The sequence below is a fragment of the Anolis sagrei genome, chromosome 13 (assembly GCF_037176765.1).
Source record: "Anolis sagrei isolate rAnoSag1 chromosome 13, rAnoSag1.mat, whole genome shotgun sequence".
NCBI classification, from domain to species: Eukaryota; Metazoa; Chordata; class Lepidosauria; order Squamata; family Dactyloidae; genus Anolis; species Anolis sagrei.
Window position 1 is genome coordinate 13,590,748 of NC_090033.1, and position 23,405 is coordinate 13,614,152.

Here is a 23,405-nt window from a genome sequence, read left to right on the forward strand (position 1 = left end):
TGCCAACTGCCACTGCCCTAGGTATAATGGAAGAGCACCCATCTCTTCTCTCTCCCTGACATTAGGGCAGTGGCAGTTGGGATGGACGGACAGCTTTGCCTGCTTGCTCATCTCTCATCCAAGGCCAAGGCAGTGGCAGTTGGGATGGATGGAAGGCCTATTGGTATGCAGTCCGAACTGCTCTGTTCAGGGGCGCCGTTCTCCCTCGCCGTTTGAGCTACCGGCACGAAACTTGCCTCAATCATAGAACATATTTACCCCTCTTACCCCACCAAGTTTCAGAACGTTCCGATCATCCACTGCTTTTTGGGGAATTTTTGAATCACAACATGTGGTTTTATTGTGTGCTCGTTGTGTTGTTTCTCTTATCTATGATTTCGGGAATTCAGAGAACGAATGTGAGGCATTGCTTTGTATTATCCGTTCACTTGGCGCCATCTAGTGTTCGCTCTTGTCTTTGCGAGCTCAAAAACAAACAAACTTGGATCCCATTCTTCCCATGTTTTTATTGACATTGATCACCCATAATGTTATTCTTCCAATAGAGGAAGAGAAAGTACTTGATGACTTTCAATGGGGCCAAATGATGATGTTGCCTGTTTTCAACTCAGGAGCGGCTCTGCTTCCTCTTTGCCTTCTTTGGCCTCCTTGTTGACATCGTCCCTTTTGAGAAGAGAGAAGAGAGGGAAGTGGCGGAGTCTGCGGATGCGTCTTTCTCCCTTTCTTCTCTTCCTCTTTGTTTCCTGCCTTTCTTTCTCCCATTTCTCCTTTCTTCTGTTTCACAACGTCCTTTCTTTCTTTTTCTTCTCCTCCTTCCCTCCTTCTCTTTCTCATTTTCTTCTCTTCCTTCCCTCTTGTTCCTACCTTTCTTTTTCTTCTCTTCCTTCCCCATTTTCTGCCACTCTTCCTTCCCGCTTTTTTGTACCTGCCTTTCTTTCTCCTTCTTCACTTCCTGTTTCCTTCCTCCCTTTCTTCTCTTCCTTCCCTCTTTTTTCCCACCTTTCTTTTTACTACTCTTCCCCATTTTCTCCTTTTCTTCTGTTTCACCCCTTCTTTCTCCTTCTTCACTTACTTTCCTGTTTCCTTCCTCCCTTTCTTCTCTTCCTTCCCTCTTTTTTCCCACTTTTCTTTTTACTACTCTTCCCCATTTTCTCCTTTTCTTCTGTTTCCCCCTTCTTTCTCCTTCTTCACTTACTTCCCTGTTTCCTTCCTCCCTTTCTTCTCTTCCTTCCCTCTTTTTTCCCACCTTTCTTTTTACTACTCTTCCCCATTTTCTCCCTTTCTTCTGTTTCTTTCCCCTTCTTTCTCCTTCTTCACTTCATTCCCGTTTCCTTCCTCCCTTTCTTGTCTTCCTTTCCACTCTTTTTCCTGCCTTTTTCTTTCTTCTCTTCCTTCCCTCCTTTTTTCCCACCTTTCTTTTTTTACTTCTCTTCCTTCCCCATTTTCTCCTTTTCTTTCTCCATTTCTTCCGTTTCTTCCCTTCTTTCTCTTCTCTTCTGTCCCTCTTTTTCCCACCTTTCTTTTTTCCTCTCTTCCCTCTGTTTTCTCCTTTTCTTTCCCCTTTCTTCTATTTCCTCCCTCCCTCCTTTCTTTTTCTTTCTTCTCTTCCTTTCCTCTTGTTCCTACCTTTCTTTTTCTTCTCTTCCTTCCCCATTTTCTACTTTTCTTTCTCCCTTTCTTCTGTTTCTTCCTTCCCTCTTTCCCCCATCTTTCTTTTTCTTCTCTTCCCTGTTTTCTCTTCTTTCCCCCTTCTTTCTCTTTCTTCTCTTCCTTCCCCATTTCTTCTTTTCTTTCTCCCTTTCTTCCCTTCCTTCCCAATTTCTTCTTTTCTTTCTCCCTTTCTTCTGTTTCTTCCCCTTCTTTCTCTTTCTTCTCTTCCTTCCCTCTTTTTCCTATCTTTCTTTTTACTTCTCTTCCTTCCCTGTTTTCTCCTTTTCTTTCCCCTTTCTTTCTGTTTCTTCTCTTCCTTCCCTCTTTTCCCCATCTTTCCTTTTTCTTCCCTTTCTTCCCTGTTTTCTCTTCTTTTCCCCTTCTTTCTCTTTCTTCTCTTCTTTCCCTCTTTTTCTTTCTTTTTTCTTCTCTTCCTTCCCCATTTCTCCTTTTCTTTCCCCCTTTCTTTTCTGTTTCTTCCCCTTTTCTTTCTTTTTCTTCTCTTCCTTCCCTCTTTTTCCTATCTTTCTTTTTTACTTCTCTTCCTTCCCTGTTTTCTCCTTTTCTTTCCCCTTTCTTTCTCTTTCTTCTCTTCCTTCCCTCTTTTTCCTATCTTTCTTTTTTACTTCTCTTCCTTCCCTGTTTTCTCCTTTTCTTTCCCCCTTTCTTTTCTGTTTCTTCCCCCCTTTCTTTCTCTTTCTTCTCTTCCTTCCCTCTGTTTCCTACCTGCCTTGATTTCTCTTTCCCTTCCTTCCCTCTTCTTCCTCTTCTTCTTTTCTTGTCTCCCATTTCCTACTTCCTTTTTTCTTCTCTTCCTTCCCTCTCTTTAACTGCTTTTCTTTCTCCTTCTTTTCCTTTTCTTTCTACCTTCCCTCTTTCTTTACTTCCATCTTCCATCCCTTTTCTCCTTCTTTCCCTCTTTCCTTCCTCCTTCATTCCCTTCCTTCTTTCCCTCCTTCCTTTTCTCCTTCTTTCCTTCCTTTATTGGTAGGCTAAATCCGTTCCCACGGACCGTGATCTACACTGTAAATATTATTATTATTATTACTATTATTATTATTATTATTATTATTATTTACATTATTTTACATTATTATTAGGTAAACCTTCAACCAGAATCAAAAGCGAAGCGTACCTTTGCGGGGCCTCTGCAGTCGTGGCCCCTTCGATGCAAGTTTTCAGGAGGCTTTCGGGAAGCTCCTCTTTCTCCTTGGCTTCCTGCAGCCTGAAGAGAAAGGAAAGTTGGGGCTCTCTTCCCAACCCCACCCAAGCCCTCCCTACAGATGGCCATCCAAGCTCTAATAATAATAATAATAGTAATAATAATAATAATAATAATAATAATAGAATGATAGAACTGGAAGGGACCCCCAAAGGTCATCCAGTCCAACCCCTTGTACTATGAAGGAAGACACCATCCAAACCTTCCTGACAGATGGCCATCCAAGCTCTAATAATAATAGTAATAATAATAATAATAATAATAATAATAGAATGATAGAACTGGAAGGGACCCCTAAAGGTCATCCAGTCCAACCCCTTCTACTATGAAGGAAGACATCATCCAAGCCCTCCCAACAGATGGCCATTCAAGCTCTAATAATAATAATAATAATAATAATAGAAATAATAATAATAGTAATAATAATAATAATAATAGAATGATAGAACTGGAAGGGACCCCCAAAGGTCATGCAGTCCAACTCCTTCTACTATGAAGGAAGATATCATCCAAGCCCTCCCAACAGATGGCCATCGAAGCTCTAATAATAATAATAATAATAATAATAGTAGAATGATAGAACTTGAAGGGACCCCCAAAGGTCATCCAGTCCAACCCCTTCTACTATGAAGAAAGACACAATCCAAGCCTTCCCAACAGATGGCCATCCAAGCTCTAATAACAATAATAGTAGTAGTAATAATAATAATAATAATAATAATAATAATAATAATAAAAGAATGATAGAACTGGAAGGGACCTCCAAAGGTCATGTAGTCAAATCCCTTCTACTATGAAGGAAGACACCATCCAAGCCCTCCAAACAGATGGCCATCCAAGCTCTAATAGTAATAGTAATAGTAGTAGTAGTAATAATAATAATAATAATAATAATAATAATAATAATAAATAGAATGATAGAACTGGAAGGGACCCCCAAAGGTCACCCAGTCCAACCCCTTCTACTGTGAAGGAAGTCACCATCCAAGCCCTCCCAACAGATGGCCATCTAAGCTATAATAATAATAATAATAATAATAGTAATAATAATAATAATAATAATAATAATAATAGAATGATAGAACTGGAAGGGACCCCCAAGGGTCATCCAGCCCTATCCCTTCTACTATGAAGGAAGACATCATACAAGCCTTCCCGACAGATGGCCATCCAAGCTCTAATAATAATAATAGTAGTAATAATAATAATAATAATAATAATAGAATGATAGAACTGGAAGGAACCCCCAAAGGTCATCCAGTCCAACCCCTTCTACTATGAAGGAAGACACCATCCAAGCCCTCCCAACAGATGGCCATCCAAGCTCTAATAATAATAATAATAATAGTAATAATAATAATAGTAGTAGTAGTAGTAGTAGTAGAATGATTGAACTGGAAGGGACCCCTAAAGGTCATCCAGTCCAATGACTTCTACTATGAAGGAAGACACCATCCAAGCCCTCCCAACAGATGGCCATCCAAGCTCTAATAATAATAATAATAATAATAATAATAATAATAGAATGATAGAACTGGAAGGAACCCCCAAAGGTCATCCAGTCCAACCCCTTCTACTATGAAGGAAGACACCATCCAAGCCCTCCCAACAGATGGCCATCCAAGCTCTAATAATAATAATAATAATAGTAATAATAATAATAATAGTAGTAGTAGTAGTAGTAGAATGATTGAACTGGAAGGGACCCCCAAAGGTCATCCAGTCCAATGACTTCTACTATGAAGGAAGACATCATCCAAACCCTCCAAACAGATGGCCATCCAAGCTCTAATAATAATAATAATAATAATAATAGAATGATAGAACTGGAAGGGACCCCAAAAGGTCATCCAGTCCAACCCCTTCTACTATGAAGGAAGACATCATCCAAGCCCTCCCAACAGATGGCCATCTAAGCTCTAATAATAATAATAATAATAATAATAGTAATAGTAATAATAATAATAGAATGATAGAACTGGAAGGGACCCCCAAAGGTCATCCAGTCCAACCCCTTCTACTATGAAGAAAGACACAATCCAAGCCCTCCCAACAGATGGCCATCTAAGCTCTAATAATAATAATAATAGTAATAATAGAAATAATAATAATAATAATAATAATAATAATAGAATGATAGAACTGGAAGGGGCACACAAAGGTCATCCAGTCCAACCCCTTCTACTATGAAGGAAGACACCATCCAAGCCCTCCCAACAGATGGCCATCTAAGCTATAATAATAATAATAATAATAATAATAGAATGATAGAACTGGAAGGGACCCCCAAGGGTCATCCAGTCCAATCCCTTCTACTATGAAGGAAGACATCATACAAGCCTTCCCGACAGATGGCCATTCAGGCTCTAATAATAATAGTAATAATAGTAATAATAATAATAATAATAATAATAGAATGATAGAACTGGAAGGGACCCCCAAAGGTCATGCAGTCCAACCCCTTCTACTATGAAGGCAGTCACCATCCAAACCTTCCTAACAGATGGCCATCTAAGCTATAATAATAATAATAATAATAATAATAATAGTAATAATAATAATAATAATAGAATGATAGAACTGGAAGGGACCCCAAAGGTCATCCAGTCCAACCCCTTCTACTATGAAGAAAGACACCATCCAAGCCGTCCCGATAGATGGCCATCTAAGCTCTAATAAGAATAGTAGTAGTAGTAGTAATAATAATAATAATAATAATAATAATAATAATAGCAAAAATTATAGAACTGGAAGGGGCACACAAAGGTCATCCAGTCCAACCCCTTCTACTATGAAGGAAGACACAATCCAAGCCTTCCCAACAGATGGCCATCCAAGCTCTAATAATAATAATAATAGTAATAATAATAGTAATAATAGTAATAATAAAAACAATAATAGATTGATAGAACTGGAAGGGACCTCCAAAGGTCATCCAGTCCAATGACTTATACTATGTAGGAAGATACCATACAAGCCCTCCCAACAGATGGCCATTCAAGCACTAATAATAATAGTAATAATAGTAATAATAATAATAATAATAATAATAGTAGAATGATAGAACTGGAAGGGACCCCCAAAGGTCATCCAGTCAAACCTCTTCTACTATGAAGGAAGACACCATCCAAGCCTTCCCAACAGATGTCCATCCAAGCTCTACTAATAATAATAGAATGAGAGAACTGGAAGGGACACCTAGTCCAACCCTCTTTTGGCGGCATGGAGACACAATCCGAACCCTCCCAACAGATGGCCATCCAAGCTCTAATAATAATAATAATAATAATAATAATAATAGAATCCTAAAGTTGGAAGGGACACCCAGAGGCCATCCAGTCCAACCCTCTTTTGGCAGGCATGGAGACACAATCCGATCCCTCCCAACAGAAGGCCATCCAAGCTCTAATAATAATAATAGTAATAATAATAATAATAATAAAATGATAATAATAATAATAGAATGATAGAACTGGAAGGGACACCCAGAGACCATCCAATCCAACCCTCTTTTGGCAGGCATGGAGACACAATCCGAACCCTTCCAACAGATGGCCAGCCAAGCTCTAATAATAATAGTAATAATAGAATCCTAAAGTTGGAAGGGAGACCCAGAGGCCATCCAGTCCAACCCTCATTTGGCAGGCATGGAGACACAATCCGAACCCTCCCAACAGATGGCCAGCCAAGCTCTAATAATAATAATAATAATAATAATAATGACCTGGGCTCCAGGCGCTCTTTGACCTTGGCGATGGAGCGGACGTAAGGGGCGATCTGCTTGGTGATGGTGGTCAGGGAGCCGTTCTCCTGCTTGAGCTGCAAAAGGTCGTGGAGCTGGGCTGCGAAAAGAAAGGAAGAAAGAAAGAGGAGAAGAGGAAAGGAAAAGCAAGAAAGGCGAGAGAAGGAAATAAGGAAGGAAGGAAAGACAGTGAGGGAAGGAAGGAGAGAGAGGAAGGAGAGAGAGGGAAGGGAAGAAGGAAGAAAGGGAAGGAAGGAAGGAAGGAAGGAGAAAGAGAGAGAAGGAAGGAAGAGGGAGAAAAGGGAAGGAAGGAAGAAGGAAGAAAGGAAGGAAAAGAGGGCAAATAGGGCGGGGGAAAAGAATGGAGGGAGGGAGGGAGGGAAGGAAAGGTAAGAATGGAGGGAAGAGGGAGAAAGGGGAAGGAAGGAAGGGGGAAGAAAGGAAGGAAAGGAAAAGAGGGCAAATAGGTCAGGAAGAAAGGATGGAGGGAGGGAGGGAAGGAAAGAAGGAAGGGAAGGGAGGGAGGGTTGAGAAGAAAGAAAGAAAGAAAAGAGTGAGGATAGGAAGGAAGTAAATGAAGGAAGGAAAGAGAGAGAAGGAGGGGAGGGAAGAAGGGAAGGGAGAGGGAGAAAAGGGAAGGAAGGAAAGAAGGAAGGAGAAAGAGACAGAGAAGGAAGGAAGGAAGGGGGAAGAAAGGAAGGAAAGGAAAAGAGGGCAAATAGGGCAGGAAGAAAGAATGGAGGGAGGGAAGGAAGGGAAGAAGGAAGGGAAGGAAGGAAGGTAAGGAAGGAAAGGGAGGGAGGGAGGGAAGGAAGGAAGGAAGGCCGAGAAGAAAGAAAAAAGTGAGGAAAGGAAGGAAAGATTGAGAAGGAGGGAGGGAGGGAAGGAGGGAGGGAGGGAGGGAGGGAAGGAAGGAAGGAGAGAGAGACAGAGAAGGAAGGAAGGAAGGTAAGAAGGGAAGGAAGAGGGAGAAAAGGGAAGGAAGGAAAGAAGGAAGGAAGGAAGGAAGGGGGAAGAAGAAGGAAAGGAAAAGAGGGCAAATAGGGCAGGAAGAAAGAATGGAGGGAGGGAGGGAGGGAGGGAAGGAAGGAAGGAAGGAAGGAAGGAAGGAAGGAAGGAAGGAAGGAAGGAAGGAGAGAGAGACAGAGAGGAAAGGAAGGTAAGAAGGGAAGGAAGAGGGAGAAAAGGGAAGGAAGGAAGGAAGGAAAGAAGGAAGAAGAAAGGAAGGGAAGGAAAAGAGGGTAAATAGGAAAGAATGGAGGGAGGGAAGCAAGGAAAGGAAGGAACAAAGGGTGGGAAGGGAAAAGAATAAGAGAGAGGGTGAAGAGGGTGGGAAGGAAGATTGGAAGGTGAATGGAGGAAGGGGAGGCAAAAGGAAGAAGAAGGCAAGGGATTCTCTGCTGACCTTCGTAGATCTCTTGCTCGTTGGCCACTCGCTGGTAGGTCTCCTCCCAGGTCTGCAAGGCAAAGGACCGAATCAGCTCTCTCTCTTGATCGCCACCCCGACTGTACCCAGGAGGAGCGGCTGGATGCCCTCTGGGTGCCCTTCTTACCTCCTCGAAGAGGCTGCGCATCATCTCCACGGCAGAGTACTGGGAGGCGATGTGGACGTCGGCCTGGAGGGAGCGCTGGAGGATGTGGGCCACCTGCTCGGTGCGGACGAGAGAGTGGTGCTTGGTGAGGTCGCGGTGGAGCTCCTGTACCTGGTCCTTCAAGCCTTGGACTTCCGCCTGCAGCGCCTGTGGGACGAGACATCCCAAGGTTCTAAGATCCCCAGAGGAAGGATTTGAAAGTACTACAAATCCCATCATCCATTGTCCGTCTTCCCCCAAACCTCACCAGGACATTAAAGGGGTCATGGGGACTCTGTGTGACAAGTTTGGTCTTGATCGGTCATTGGATGAGGGTTGCAGCGATAGACAGGAGATTAGTCAAAACGGGAGAGCCGAACAGTGGCTTTGGCGTTCTGCTAGGCTTCGAGAGAAAAAGATAAGGGAATCTCAACTAAAGTGAAACCAATTTCTGAGTGTTTGAGATAGTTTAATGAGGGGATAAAAGTCCCAAGTACGGGAAATGTAGCCAGATGAAGCATCGTTTAGAATCAAGTTAAGTTCTCGTCCTTGTTTCATGGAAGCCTAGCTTGGAAGAATCATGCTTAAGTATTTCTTGTTTCATAGTTTTGATTTTTATGACTGCATACTCATGTCTTAGATTAATGTTTCCTGATTTTCTGGATTATATTAGAGAAGTGTGGACTTTGTTTTCATGGACTTTGCTGAACTGTACCCTGGACTATTTTGTTCCTGCTTATCTTCTTACCTAATTGGATTTACTTATTTCTTTAAAGTGCTTTTTTACTTTGCTGCTTTTTAATTATCTCCAATAAAAGGATTGTTTTTCAATACTGGTAACCAGAATTGTGTTCACTTTCGTGGTTTCCTCCTTTCCGTTGAAATTGTTCCTGCTTATCTTCTTACCTAATTGGATTTACCTATTTCTTTAAAGTGCTTTTTACTTTTCTGTTTTTTAATTATGTCCAATAAAAGGACTGTTTTTCAATACTGGTAACCGGAATTGTGTTCACTTTCGTAGTTTCCTCCTTTCCGTTGAAATTGTTCCTGCTTATCTTCTTACCTAATTGGATTTACTTATTTCTTTAAAGTGCTTTTTTACTTTTCTGCTTTTTAATTATCTCCAATAAAAGGATTGTTTTTCAATACTGGTAACCAGAATAGCGTTCACTTTCGTGGTTTCCTCCTTTGCGTTGAAATTGTTCCTGCTTATCTTCTTACCTACGTGGATTTACCTATTTCTTTAAAGTGCTTTTTTACTTTGCTGCTTTTTAATTATCTCCAATAAATGGATTGTTTTTTCAATACTGGTAACCAAAATAGTGTTCACTTTCGTGGTTTCCTCCTTTCCGTTGAAATTGTTCCTGGTTATCTTCTTACTAATTGGATTTACTTATTTCTTTAAATGCTTTTTTACTTTGCTGCTTTTTAATTATCTCCAATAAAAGGATTGTTTTTCAATACTGGTAACCAGAATTGTGTTTACTTTCGTGGTTTTCTCCTTTGCGTTGAAATTGTTCCTGCTTATCTTCTTACCTAATTGGATTTACCTATTTCTTTTTTACTTTGCTGCTTTTTAATTATCTCCAATAAAAGGATTGTTTTTCAATACCCGTAACCAGAATAGTGTTCACTTTCGTGGTTTCCTCCTTTCCGTTGAAATTGTTCCTGCTTATCTTCTTACCTAATTGGATTTACCTATTTCTTTAAAGTGCTTTTTTACTTTGCTGCTTTTTAATTATCTCCAATAAAAGGATTGTTTTTCAATACTGATAACCAGAATTGTGTTCACTTTCGTGGTTTCCTCCTTTGCGTTGAAATTGTTCCTGCTTATCTTCTTACCTAATTGGATTTACCTATTTCTTTAAAGTGCTTTTTACTTTGCTTGCTTTTTAATTATCTCCAATAAAAGGATTGTTTTTCAATACTGGTAACCAGAATTGTGTTCACTTTCGTGGTTTCCTCCTTTGTGTTGAAATTGTTCTTGCTTATCTTCTTACCTAATTGGATTTACCTATTTCTTTAAATTGCTTTTTTACTTTGCTGCTTTTTAATTATCTCCAATAAAAGGATTGTTTTTTCAATACTGGTAACCAGTATTGTGTTCACTTTCGTGGTTTCCTCCTTTGCGTTGAAATTGTTCCTGCTTATCTTCTTACCTAATTGGATTTACTTATTTCTTTAAAGTGCTTTTTTACTTTGCTGCTTTTTAATTATCTCCAATAAAAGGACTGTTTTTCAATACTGGTAACCAGAGTAGTGTTCACTTTCGTGGTTTCCTCCTTTCCGTTGAAATTGTTCCTGCTTATCTTCTTACCTAATTGGATTTACTTATTTCTTTAAAGTGCTTTTTTACTTTGCTGCTTTTTAATTATCTCCAATAAAATGATTGTTTTTCAATACTGGTAACCAGAATAGTGTTCACTTTAGTGGTTTCCTCCTTTCCGTTGAATTTGCTCCTGCTTATCTTCTTACCTAATTGGATTTACCTATTTCTTTAAAGTGCTTTTTTACTTTGCTGCTTTTTAATTATGTCCAATAAAAGGATTGTTTTTTCAATACTGGTAACCAGAATTGTGTTCATTTTCGTGGTTTCCTCCTTTGCGTTGAAATTGTTCCTGCTTATCTTCTTACCTAATTGGATTTACCTATTTCTTTAAAGTGCTTTTTTACTTTGCTGCTTTTTAATTATCTCCAATAAAAGGACTGTTTTTCAATACTGGTAACCAGAATAGTGTTCACTTTCGTGGTTTCCTCCTTTTCGTTGAAATTGTTCCTGCTTATCTTCTTACCTAATTGGATTTATTATTTCTTTAAAGTGCTTTTTTACTTTGCTGCTTTTTAATTATCTCCAATAAAAGGATTGTTTTTCAATACTGGTAACCAGAATAGTGTTCACTTTCGTGGTTTCCTCCTTTTCGTTGAAATTGTTCCTGCTTATCTTCTTACCTAATTGGATTTATTATTTCTTTAAAGTGCTTTTTTACTTTGCTGCTTTTTAATTATCTCCAACAAAAGGATTGTTTTTCAATACTGGCAACCAGAATAGTGTTCACTTTCGTTGTTTCCTCCTTTCCGTTGAAACTGTTCCTGCTTATCTTCTCACCTAGTTGGATTTCCCTATTTCTTTAAAGTGCTTTTTACATTGCTGCTTTTTAATTATCTCCAATAAAAGGACTGTTTTTCAATACTGGTAACCAGAGTAGTGTTCACTTTCGTGGTTTCCTCCTTTCCGTTGAAATTGTTCCTGCTTATTTTCTTACCTAATTAGATTTACCTATTTCTTTAAAGTGCTTTTTTTACTTTGCTGCTTTTTAATTATCTCCAATAAAAGGATTGTTTTTCAGTACTAGTAACCAGAATAGTGTTCACTTTCGTGGTTTCCTCCTTTCCGTTGAAACTGTTCCTGCTTATCTTCTCACCTAGTTGGATTTCCCTATTTCTTTAAAGTGCTTTTTACATTGCTGCTTTTTAATTATCTCCAATAAAAGGACTGTTTTTCAATACTGGTAACCAGAGTAGTGTTCACTTTCGTGGTTTCCTCCTTTCCGTTGAAATTGTTCCTGCTTATTTTCTTACCTAATTAGATTTACCTATTTCTTTAAAGTGCTTTTTTTACTTTGCTGCTTTTTAATTATCTCCAATAAAAGGATTGTTTTTTCAATACTAGTAACCAGAATAGTGTTCACTTTCGTGGTTTCCTCCTTTCCGTTGAAATTGTTCCTGCGTATCTTTTTTATCTAATTGGATTTACCTATTTCTTTAAAGTGCTTTTTTTTTACTTTTCTGCTTTTTAATTATCTCCAATAAAAGGATTGTTTTTCAATACTGGTAACCAGAATTGTGTTCACTTTCGTGGTTTCCTCCTTTCCGTTGAAATTGTTCCTGCTTATCTTCTTACCTAATTGGATTTATTATTTCTTTAAAGTGCTTTTTTACTTCGCTACTTTTTAATGATCTCCAATAAAAGGATTGTTTTTCAGTACTGGTAACCAGAATTGTGTTCACTTTCGTGGTTTCCTCCTTTTCGTTGAAATTGTTCCTGCTTATCTTCTTACCTAATTGGATTTACTTATTTCTTTAAATGCTTTTTTACTTTGCTGCTTTTTAATTCTCTCCAACAAAAGGATTGTTTTTCAATACTGGTAACCAGAATAGTGTTCACTTTCGTTGTTTCCTCCTTTTCGTTGAAATTGTTCTTGCTTATCTTCTTACCTACGTGGATTTACTTATTTCTTGCAAGTGCTTTTTACTTTGCTGCTTTATAATTATCTCCAATAAAAGGACTGTTTTTCAATACTGGTAACCAGAATAGTGTTCACTTTTGTGGTTTCCTCCTTTGCATTGAAATTGTTCCTACTTATCTTCTTACCTAATTGGATTTACCTATTTCTTTAAAGTGCTTTTTTACTTTGCTGCTTTTTAATTATCTCCAATAAAAGGATTGTTTTTCAATACTGGTAACCAGAATTGTGTTCACTTTCGTGGTTTCCTCCTTTCCATTGAAATTGTTCCTGCTTATCTTCTTACCCAATTGGATTTACCGATTTCTTTAAAGTGCTTTTTTACTTTGCTGCTTTTTAATTATCTCCAATAAAGGGACTGTTTTTCAATACTGGTAACCAGAGTAGTGTTCACTTTCGTGGTTTCCTCCTTTGCGTTGAAATTGTTCCTACTTATCTTCTTACCTAATTGGATTTACCTATTTCTTTAAAGTGCTTTTTTACTTTGCTGCTTTATAATTATCTCCAATAAAGGGATTGTTTTTCAATACCCGTAACCAGAATAGTGTTCACTTTCGTGGTTTCCTCCTTTCCGTTGAAATCGTTTCTGCTTATCTTCTTACCTAGTTGGATTTACCTATTTCTTTAAAGTGCTTTTTTACTTTGCTGCTTTTTAATTATCTCCAATAAAAGGATTGTTTTTTCAATACTGGTAACCAGAATTGTGTTCACTTTCGTGGTTTCCTCCTTCCCGTTGAAATTGTTCCTGCTTATCTTCTTACCTAATTGGATTTACCTATTTCTTTAAAGTGCTTTTTTACTTTGCTGCTTTATAATTCTCTCCAATAAAAGGATTGTTTTTCAATACTGGTAACCAGAATTGTGTTCACTTTCGTGGTTTCCTCCTTTGCGTTGAAATTGTTCCTGCTTATCTTCTTACCTAATTGGATTTACTTATTTCTTTCAAGTGCTTTTTTACTTTGCTGCTTTTTAATTATCTCCAATAAAAGGACTGTTTTTCAATACTGGTAACCAGAGTAGTGTTCACTTTCGTGGTTTCCTCCTTTCCGTTGAAATTGTTCCTGCTTATCTTCTTACCTAATTGGATTTACCTATTTCTTTAAAGTGCTTTTTTACTTTGCTGCTTTTTAATTATCTCCAATAAAAGGATTGTTTTTCAATACCCGTAACCAGAATTGTGTTCACTTTCGTGGTTTCCTCCTTTCCGTTGAAATTGTTCCTGCTTATCTTCTTACCTAATTGGATTTACCTATTTCTTTAAAGTGCTTTTTACTTTGCTGCTTTTTAATTTCTGTATTCTCAACACATGGCACACACAACACGCAAAAGGAAGGAAGGCCTATAAGTAAAGTATTATTATTATGAAGGAACGAAGGAATTTGACACGACTTACGAGGACTAACGAAAGAAATGCACAAGCCTAATGTATACACCTGCATGTACAGGATCCCACCTTCCTTCCTTCCTCCTCCCTTACCCGGTATCGGTCCTCGTAGCTGTGGCAATGCCTGGCGAAGGCGGTCTCGGTCCCCTCGGCCAGCAGGACCTTGGTGCTGATGTAGCGGTGCAAGGTGGGTTTCCGCACCAAGGACATCACGCTCCCGCAGGCGGAGGAGGCACCACAGCCGGGAACCAGAAGGGTCTTGGAGCAAGATCCACCCGACATCCTGCAAGCAAGAACATTTCCTGGGGTTGGACTACATGACCCCTGAGGGAGGGTCCCTTCCAAGCCGCTTCAACAGAGAGGCAGAGGCAAACATCTTCCTAGGGTTGGACTACATCACCACTGGGGATCCCCTTCCAAGCCATTCAATAGCAAGGAATGGGCCAGCTTTCAAGCTGGAAAAGGAACCCTTAAAGGTCATCTAGTCCAACCCCATTATATTATTATGTTATATATATACAGGCCATCCGTGAGTTACAAACACTTGACTTATAAATGACTCATAGTTAGGAACGGGGCTGAGATAACAGGATGAAAGAAAAGTCTTATATTGGTATTATTATTATATATTATTAGTATTATATTATTATTATTATTTTATATAGACACAGGCCATCTCTGAGTTACAAACACCCGACTTGCAAATGACTCACAGTTAAGAACAATTGGGCTGAGACAACAGGGAAAGTAATATTATTATTAGTAGTAGTAGTATTAATATTATTATAATATATATTCGTATTATTATTTATATAGAGAGGCCATCCCCAAGTTACAAACACTTCACTCACAAATGACTCATAGTTAAGAACGGGGCTGAGCTAACAGAAAGGGAGAGGAGTTTTCTATTATTATTAATATTATTATTTATTTTATTTATTTATTTATTTACCTTTATATACCGCTGTTCTCAGCCCGAAGGCGACTCACAACGGTTAATATTATATATTATGAGTATTATATTATTATTATTATTATTATTTTATATATGCATAGGCCATCCCTGAGTTACACACACTTCACTCACAAATGACTCATAGTTAAGAACAACCGAGTTGAGATAACAGGGAGAGTAATCTTATTATTATTATTTTATATATTATATTAGTATTCATATTATATTATATTATATTTTCCTATTATTATTTATATATATATAGGCCATCCTCAAGTTACAAACACTTCACTCACAAATGACTCACAGTTAAGAACAATGGAGTTGAAACAACGGGGAGAGTAATATTATTATCATTATTATTATTATTATTATTATTATTATTATATTAGTATTATTATATTAGTTGGACTAAGATTACCCCCAAAGGTAATCTTATTATTATTATTATTATTATTATTATTATTATTATATATTAGTATTAATATTATCATATTATATTTTCATTATATATAGGCATTTCCCAAGTTACAAACACTTCACTCACAAATGACTCACAGTTAAGAACAATGGAGTTGAGACAACAGGGAGAGTATTATTATTATTATAATATTAGTATTAATATTATCATATTATATTTTCATTATATATAGGCCATTCCCAAGTTACAAACACTTCACTCACAAATGACTCACAGTTAAGAACAATGGTGCTGAGATACCAGGGAGAGTAATCTTATTATTATTATATTAGTATTACTATTATTATATTATATTTTCATTTTATATAGGCCATCCTCAAGTTACAAACACTTCATTCACAAATGACTCAAAGTTAAGAACAATGGGACTAAGACTACAGGGAGAGTAATATTATTATTATTATATTAGTATTAATATTATTATATTATATTTTCATTATATATAGGCCATTCCCAAGTTACAAACACTTCACTCACTAATCTATATCTATAAATCCGATATGGCCATCCAACGGTACAGCAAAACTCAAAACCCCCCCGACGAAAATTTACCAAAATTTCCATGCACATACCTCAACGCACAAGGTATGCCGAAATAGATTCAAAATACTAAACAACATAACAACACACTCACAATAACACAGAACAACTGAGCATGCGCAATGGCGCCCCTCCGCAAGACCCCGGCGCGCGCACATGGCCGAACGGCCAACGGACCTTCTGCCGAAGCCATGCCCCCATCCCGCCCCACCCCAACACTCCTCCTCTTCCTCCTCCCACCCCCCTCCGTTGTAGCTGCTGGGATTTATAGTTTACCTATAATCAAAGCATTCTGAACTCCACCAACAACAGATTTATAACCAAACATGGCACACAGGACTCCCAAGACCCAACATAAAGCACGAGAAGGGTTTGGTAAGCATTGGGAAGGAAGGAAGGAAGGAAGGAAGGAGGGAAGGCAGGAAAGAAAGAGGTACTGAAGGAAGGAAGAAGAGAAAGTAGAAAGGAAAGAAAAATAAAAGGAAGGAAAAGCAGGAAAGAGGTAAAGAAGGAAGGAGAGAAAGAAATAAAAAATGAAAGAAGGAATGAAACAGGGAGGGAAGAAAGGAGGCAAAGGAAGAAAGGGGGAGGGAATGAAGGAAAGAGAGAAGGATGAAACCAAGGAGCGAAAGAAGGAAAGAAAGAAAGAGGTAGAGAAGGAAGGAAGGAGAGAAAGGGGTAGGGAAAAGGGGGAAGGAATAGGTAGGTACCTCTCTTTCATAATACGCCAGATATCTACCTCTACTTTGAAAAGTTTTACTATAGGCCACAGCAACACGTGGCAGGGCACAGCTAGTAATAATAATAATAATAATAATAATAATAATAATAATAATAATATACAGTCCTGAAAGAAGTCCTCAATCCACTAGAGTTGGAAGGAGACCCCCAAAGGTAATCTAGTCCAACAGATGGGGGTTGGTCTGGAGGCCCTCTGGGGTCCCTTCCAATGGACTTACATGTTGGCGCTGCCCATTCCGGATCCGCTATTGACCACGACCGAGAGCCTCGGCGCCAGGAGCAGAAGTGGCTCCAAGCAGTGGGCAAACTCCGCCCGGTATTCCGTGTCGATCTGTAAACAACAACAACAACAACACATGCAACACTACATAACCAAAATTGGAAAAAAAATGCAGTTCCGTAAACTTTTCCCATTTGTTTATGACAGAACCAATTAGGAAATGACGTTGTTAACCCAGGAACAAAACCATACCGTCACATAGTGCAATTTAAGCTACACAAATGACGCCGTCCTAGTGTCACAAACCAGCAAAGGCTTGAAAGAGTGATGTTATTAGTATTATTTTATTATTATATTCACCTTGCTGGTCTGCGACGGGCGCAACCGATGGGGCAGTTTGACGATCTTCTGCAACCTCTCCATCAATTGCTAAGGAAAAGAAGTCGTTGTTATTATTATTATTACTAAAAACGTAGATAAAAACATAAGAATAACATTAATAAATTTCAAAATAATTTTTATTATTGTTGCTATTACTACTACTACTATTACTCCTTGGTGCATATGAATGCATATGAAAACAGGAAGATATATATATATATATATATATATATATATACTCAAACACATACATAAATATATATATGTTTTTGTGTTCATTATTTATATATTATTTTATATATTTGTCTATTGCATGATCTGAACTGCAACTAAGTATTCTTTAGATATTCTTTGGGGGGCGCTTTCCTTACCTATGGTCTTATGGGACTGCCTAGATGGCCTTTGGGGGCCCCTTTCCCCATCTATGGTCTTATGAGACCATCTAGATGGCCTTTGGGGGTCCCTTTCCCTATCTATGGTCTTATGAGATCATCTAGATGGCCTTTGGGGGTCCCTTTCCCCATCTATGGTCTTATGAGACCATCTAGATGGCCTTTGGGGGCCCCTTTCCCCATCTATGGTCTTATGGGACTGCCTAGATGGCCTTTGGGGGCCCCTTTCCCCATCTATGGTCTTATGGGATTGCCTAGATGGCCTTTGGGGGTCCCTTTTCCCATCTATGGTCTTATGAGACCATCTAGATGCCTTTGGGGGTCCCTTTCACTATCTATGGTCTTATGAGACCATCTAGATGCCTTTGGGGGTCCCTTTCGCTATCTATGGTCTTATGAGACCATCTAGATGCCTTTGGGGGTCCCTTTCACTATCTATGGTCTTATGAGACCATCTAGATGGCCTTTGGGGGTCCCTTTCCCCATCTATGGTCTTATGAGACCATCTAGATGGCCTTTGGGGGTCCCTTTCCCTATCTATGGTCTTATGAGACCGTCTAGATGGCCTTTGGGGGTCCCTTCCCCTATCTGTGGTCTTATGAGACCATCTAGATGGCCTTTGGGGGTCCCTTTCCCCATCTATGGTCTTATGAGACCATCTAGATGGCCTTTGGGGGTCCCTTTCCCTATCTATGGTCTTATGGGACTGCCTAGATGGCCTTTGGGGGCCCCTTTCCCCACCTATGGTCTTATGAGACCATCTAGATGGCCTTTGGGGGTCCCTTCCCCTATCTATGGTCTTATGAGACCATCTAGATGGCCTTTGGGGGTCCCTTTTCCCATCTATGGTCTTATGAGACCATCTAGATGGCCTTTGGGGGTCCCTTTCACTATCTATGGTCTTATGAGACCATCTAGATGGCCTTTGGGGGTCCCTTTCCCCATCTATGGTCTTATGAGACCATCTAGATGGCCTTTGGGGGTCCCTTTCCCTATCTATGGTCTTATGAGACCGTCTAGATGGCCTTTGGGGGTCCCTTCCCCTATCTATGGTCTTATGAGACCATCTAGATGGCCTTTGGGGGTCCCTTTCCCTATCTATGGTCTTATGGGACTGCCTAGATGGCCTTTGGGTGTCTTTTCCCATCTATGGTCTTATAAGACCATCTAGATGGCCTTTGGGGGTCCCTTTCCCTATCTATGGTCTTATGAGACCATCTAGATGGCCTTTGGGGGTCCCTTTCCCCATCTATGGTCTTAAGAGACCATCTAGATGGCCTTTGGGGGTCCCTTTCCCCATCTATGGTCTTATGAGACCATCTAGATGGCTTTTGGGGGTCCCTTTCCCCATCTATCGTCTTATGAGACCATCTAGATGGCCTTTGGGGGTCCCTTTCCCTATCTATCGTCTTATGAGACCATCTAGATGGCCTTTGGGGTCCCTTTTCCCATCTATGGTCTTATGAGACCATCTAGATGCCTTTGGGGGTCCCTTTCACTATCTATGGTCTTATGAGACCATCTAGATGGCCTTTGGGGGTCCCTTTCCCCATCTATGGTCTTATGAGACCATCTAGATGGCCTTTGGGGGTCCCTTTCCCTATCTATGGTCTTATGAGACCGTCTAGATGGCCTTTGGGGGTCCCTTCCCCTATCTATGGTCTTATGAGACCATCTAGATGGCCTTTGGGGGCCCCTTTCCCCACCTATGGTCTTATGAGACCATCTAGATGGCCTTTGGGGGTCCCTTCCCCTATCTATGGTCTTATGAGACCATCTAGATGGCCTTTGGGGGTCCCTTTTCCCATCTATGGTCTTATGAGACCATCTAGATGGCCTTTGGGGGTCCCTTTCACTATCTATGGTCTTATGAGACCATCTAGATGGCCTTTGGGGGTCCCTTTCCCCATCTATGGTCTTATGAGACCATCTAGATGGCCTTTGGGGGTCCCTTTCCCTATCTATGGTCTTATGAGACCGTCTAGATGGCCTTTGGGGGTCCCTTCCCCTATCTATGGTCTTATGAGACCATCTAGATGGCCTTTGGGGGTCCCTTTCCCTATCTATGGTCTTATGGGACTGCCTAGATGGCCTTTGGGTGTCTTTTCCCATCTATGGTCTTATAAGACCATCTAGATGGCCTTTGGGGGTCCCTTTCCCTATCTATGGTCTTATGAGACCATCTAGATGGCCTTTGGGGGTCCCTTTCCCCATCTATGGTCTTAAGAGACCATCTAGATGGCCTTTGGGGGTCCCTTTCCCCATCTATGGTCTTATGAGACCATCTAGATGGCTTTTGGGGGTCCCTTTCCCCATCTATCGTCTTATGAGACCATCTAGATGGCCTTTGGGGGTCCCTTTCCCTATCTATCGTCTTATGAGACCATCTAGATGGCCTTTGGGGTCCCTTTTCCCATCTATGGTCTTATGAGACCATCTAGATGCCTTTGGGGGTCCCTTTCACTATCTATGGTCTTATGAGACCATCTAGATGGCCTTTGGGGGTCCCTTTCCCCATCTATGGTCTTATGAGACCATCTAGATGGCCTTTGGGGGTCCCTTTCCCTATCTATGGTCTTATGAGACCGTCTAGATGGCCTTTGGGGGTCCCTTCCCCTATCTATGGTCTTATGAGACCATCTAGATGGCCTTTGGGGGTCCCTTTCCCTATCTATGGTCTTATGGGACTGCCTAGATGGCCTTTGGGTGTCTTTTCCCATCTATGGTCTTATAAGACCATCTAGATGGCCTTTGGGGGTCCCTTTCCCTATCTATGGTCTTATGAGACCATCTAGATGGCCTTTGGGGGTCCCTTTCCCCATCTATGGTCTTAAGAGACCATCTAGATGGCCTTTGGGGGTCCCTTTCCCCATCTATGGTCTTATGAGACCATCTAGATGGCTTTTGGGGGTCCCTTTCCCCATCTATCGTCTTATGAGACCATCTAGATGGCCTTTGGGGGTCCCTTTCCCTATCTATCGTCTTATGAGACCATCTCGATGGCCTTTGGGGTCCCTTTTCCCATCTATGGTCTTATGAGACCATCTAGATGCCTTTGGGGGTCCCTTTCACTATCTATGGTCTTATGAGACCATCTAGATGGCCTTTGGGGGTCCCTTTCCCCATCTATGGTCTTATGAGACCATCTAGATGGCCTTTGGGGGTCCCTTTCCCTATCTATGGTCTTATGAGACCGTCTAGATGGCCTTTGGGGGTCCCTTCCCCTATCTATGGTCTTATGAGACCATCTAGATGGCCTTTGGGGGCCCCTTTCCCCACCTATGGTCTTATGAGACCATCTAGATGGCCTTTGGGGGTCCCTTCCCCTATCTATGGTCTTATGAGACCATCTAGATGGCCTTTGGGGGTCCCTTTTCCCATCTATGGTCTTAAGAGACCATCTAGATGGCCTTTGGGGGTCCCTTTCCCCATCTATGGTCTTATGAGACCATCTAGATGGCCTTTGGGGGTCCCTTTCCCTATCTATGGTCTTATGAGACCGTCTAGATGGCCTTTGGGGGTCCCTTCCCCTATCTATGGTCTTATGAGACCATCTAGATGGCCTTTGGGGGCCCCTTTCCCCACCTATGGTCTTATGAGACCATCTAGATGGCCTTTGGGGGTCCCTTCCCCTATCTATGGTCTTATGAGACCATCTAGATGGCCTTTGGGGGTCCCTTTTCCCATCTATGGTCTTATGAGACCATCTAGATGGCCTTTGGGGGTCCCTTTCACTATCTATGGTCTTATGAGACCATCTAGATGGCCTTTGGGGGTCCCTTTCCCCATCTATGGTCTTATGAGACCATCTAGATGGCCTTTGGGGGTCCCTTTCCCTATCTATGGTCTTATGAGACCGTCTAGATGGCCTTTGGGGGTCCCTTCCCCTATCTATGGTCTTATGAGACCATCTAGATGGCCTTTGGGGGTCCCTTTCCCTATCTATGGTCTTATGGGACTGCCTAGATGGCCTTTGGGTGTCTTTTCCCATCTATGGTCTTATAAGACCATCTAGATGGCCTTTGGGGGTCCCTTTCCCTATCTATGGTCTTATGAGACCATCTAGATGGCCTTTGGGGGTCCCTTTCCCCATCTATGGTCTTAAGAGACCATCTAGATGGCCTTTGGGGGTCCCTTTCCCCATCTATGGTCTTATGAGACCATCTAGATGGCTTTTGGGGGTCCCTTTCCCCATCTATCGTCTTATGAGACCATCTAGATGGCCTTTGGGGGTCCCTTTCCCTATCTATCGTCTTATGAGACCATCTAGATGGCCTTTGGGGTCCCTTTTCCCATCTATGGTCTTATGAGACCATCTAGATGCCTTTGGGGGTCCCTTTCACTATCTATGGTCTTATGAGACCATCTAGATGGCCTTTGGGGGTCCCTTTCCCCATCTATGGTCTTATGAGACCATCTAGATGGCCTTTGGGGGTCCCTTTCCCTATCTATGGTCTTATGAGACCGTCTAGATGGCCTTTGGGGGTCCCTTCCCCTATCTATGGTCTTATGAGACCATCTAGATGGCCTTTGGGGGTCCCTTTCCCTATCTATGGTCTTATGGGACTGCCTAGATGGCCTTTGGGTGTCTTTTCCCATCTATGGTCTTATAAGACCATCTAGATGGCCTTTGGGGGTCCCTTTCCCTATCTATGGTCTTATGAGACCATCTAGATGGCCTTTGGGGGTCCCTTTCCCCATCTATGGTCTTAAGAGACCATCTAGATGGCCTTTGGGGGTCCCTTTCCCCATCTATGGTCTTATGAGACCATCTAGATGGCTTTTGGGGGTCCCTTTCCCCATCTATCGTCTTATGAGACCATCTAGATGGCCTTTGGGGGTCCCTTTCCCTATCTATCGTCTTATGAGACCATCTCGATGGCCTTTGGGGTCCCTTTTCCCATCTATGGTCTTATGAGACCATCTAGATGCCTTTGGGGGTCCCTTTCACTATCTATGGTCTTATGAGACCATCTAGATGGCCTTTGGGGGTCCCTTTCCCCATCTATGGTCTTATGAGACCATCTAGATGGCCTTTGGGGGTCCCTTTCACTATCTATGGTCTTATGAGACCATCTAGATGGCCTTTGGGGGTCCCTTTCCCTATCTATGGTCTTATGAGACCATCTAGATGGCCTTTGGGGGTCCCTTTCCCCATCTATGGTCTTATGAGACCATCTAGATGGCCTTTGGGGGTCCCTTTCTCCATCTATGGTCTTATGGGACCATCTAGATGGCCTTTAGGGGCCCCTTCCCCCATCTATGGTCTTATGAGACCATCTAGATGGCCTTTGGGGGTCCCTTTCTCTATCTATCATCTTGTGAGACTACTAAGACGGTTGAGCAACGACCCCTCACAAACTAATACCCATGCCAACAGAAAGGCAGATATATAATTGTATATTTAATCTATATATAAAATATACATATATATATATATATATATATATATATCGCATGAGCTGAACTGCAACTAAGTATAACAACTACTATATATATATTAAATATACAATGATATATATATATATATATTGCATGAGCTGAACTGCAACTAAGTATAACAACTACTATATATATACTAAATATACAATGATATATATATATATTTGTCTATTGCATGAGCTGAACTGCAACTAAGTATAACAACTACTATATATATACTAAATATACAATGATATATATATATATTTGTCTATTGCATGAGCTGAACTGCAACTAAGCATAACAACTACTATATATATATAAAATATATAATTATATATATATATATATATATATATTTGTCTATTGCATGAGCTGAACTGCAACTAAGTATAACAACTACTATATATATACTAAATATACAATGATATATATATATATTTGTCTATTGCATGAGCTGA

At 40.6% G+C, this 23,405-nt stretch overlaps 1 protein-coding gene across 1 annotated transcript in view; it reads right to left on the reverse strand.

Annotated features, from left to right (window-relative positions):
* Positions 1-486: 486 nt before the first annotated feature.
* RNF207 (ring finger protein 207) overlaps positions 487-23,405 on the reverse strand; it is a 48,341-nt gene continuing 25,422 nt past the window's right edge. The window contains exons 11-18 of the mRNA XM_067472912.1: positions 17,111-17,179; positions 16,749-16,861; positions 13,907-14,096; positions 8,168-8,353; positions 8,020-8,071; positions 6,597-6,714; positions 2,786-2,875; positions 487-663 (exon numbers count right to left, since the gene is read on the reverse strand). Of these exons, the coding sequence (XP_067329013.1) occupies positions 603-663; positions 2,786-2,875; positions 6,597-6,714; positions 8,020-8,071; positions 8,168-8,353; positions 13,907-14,096; positions 16,749-16,861; positions 17,111-17,179 (879 nt within the window). The 3' untranslated portion in view covers positions 487-602. The remainder of the gene's footprint in view (positions 664-2,785; positions 2,876-6,596; positions 6,715-8,019; positions 8,072-8,167; positions 8,354-13,906; positions 14,097-16,748; positions 16,862-17,110; positions 17,180-23,405) is intronic.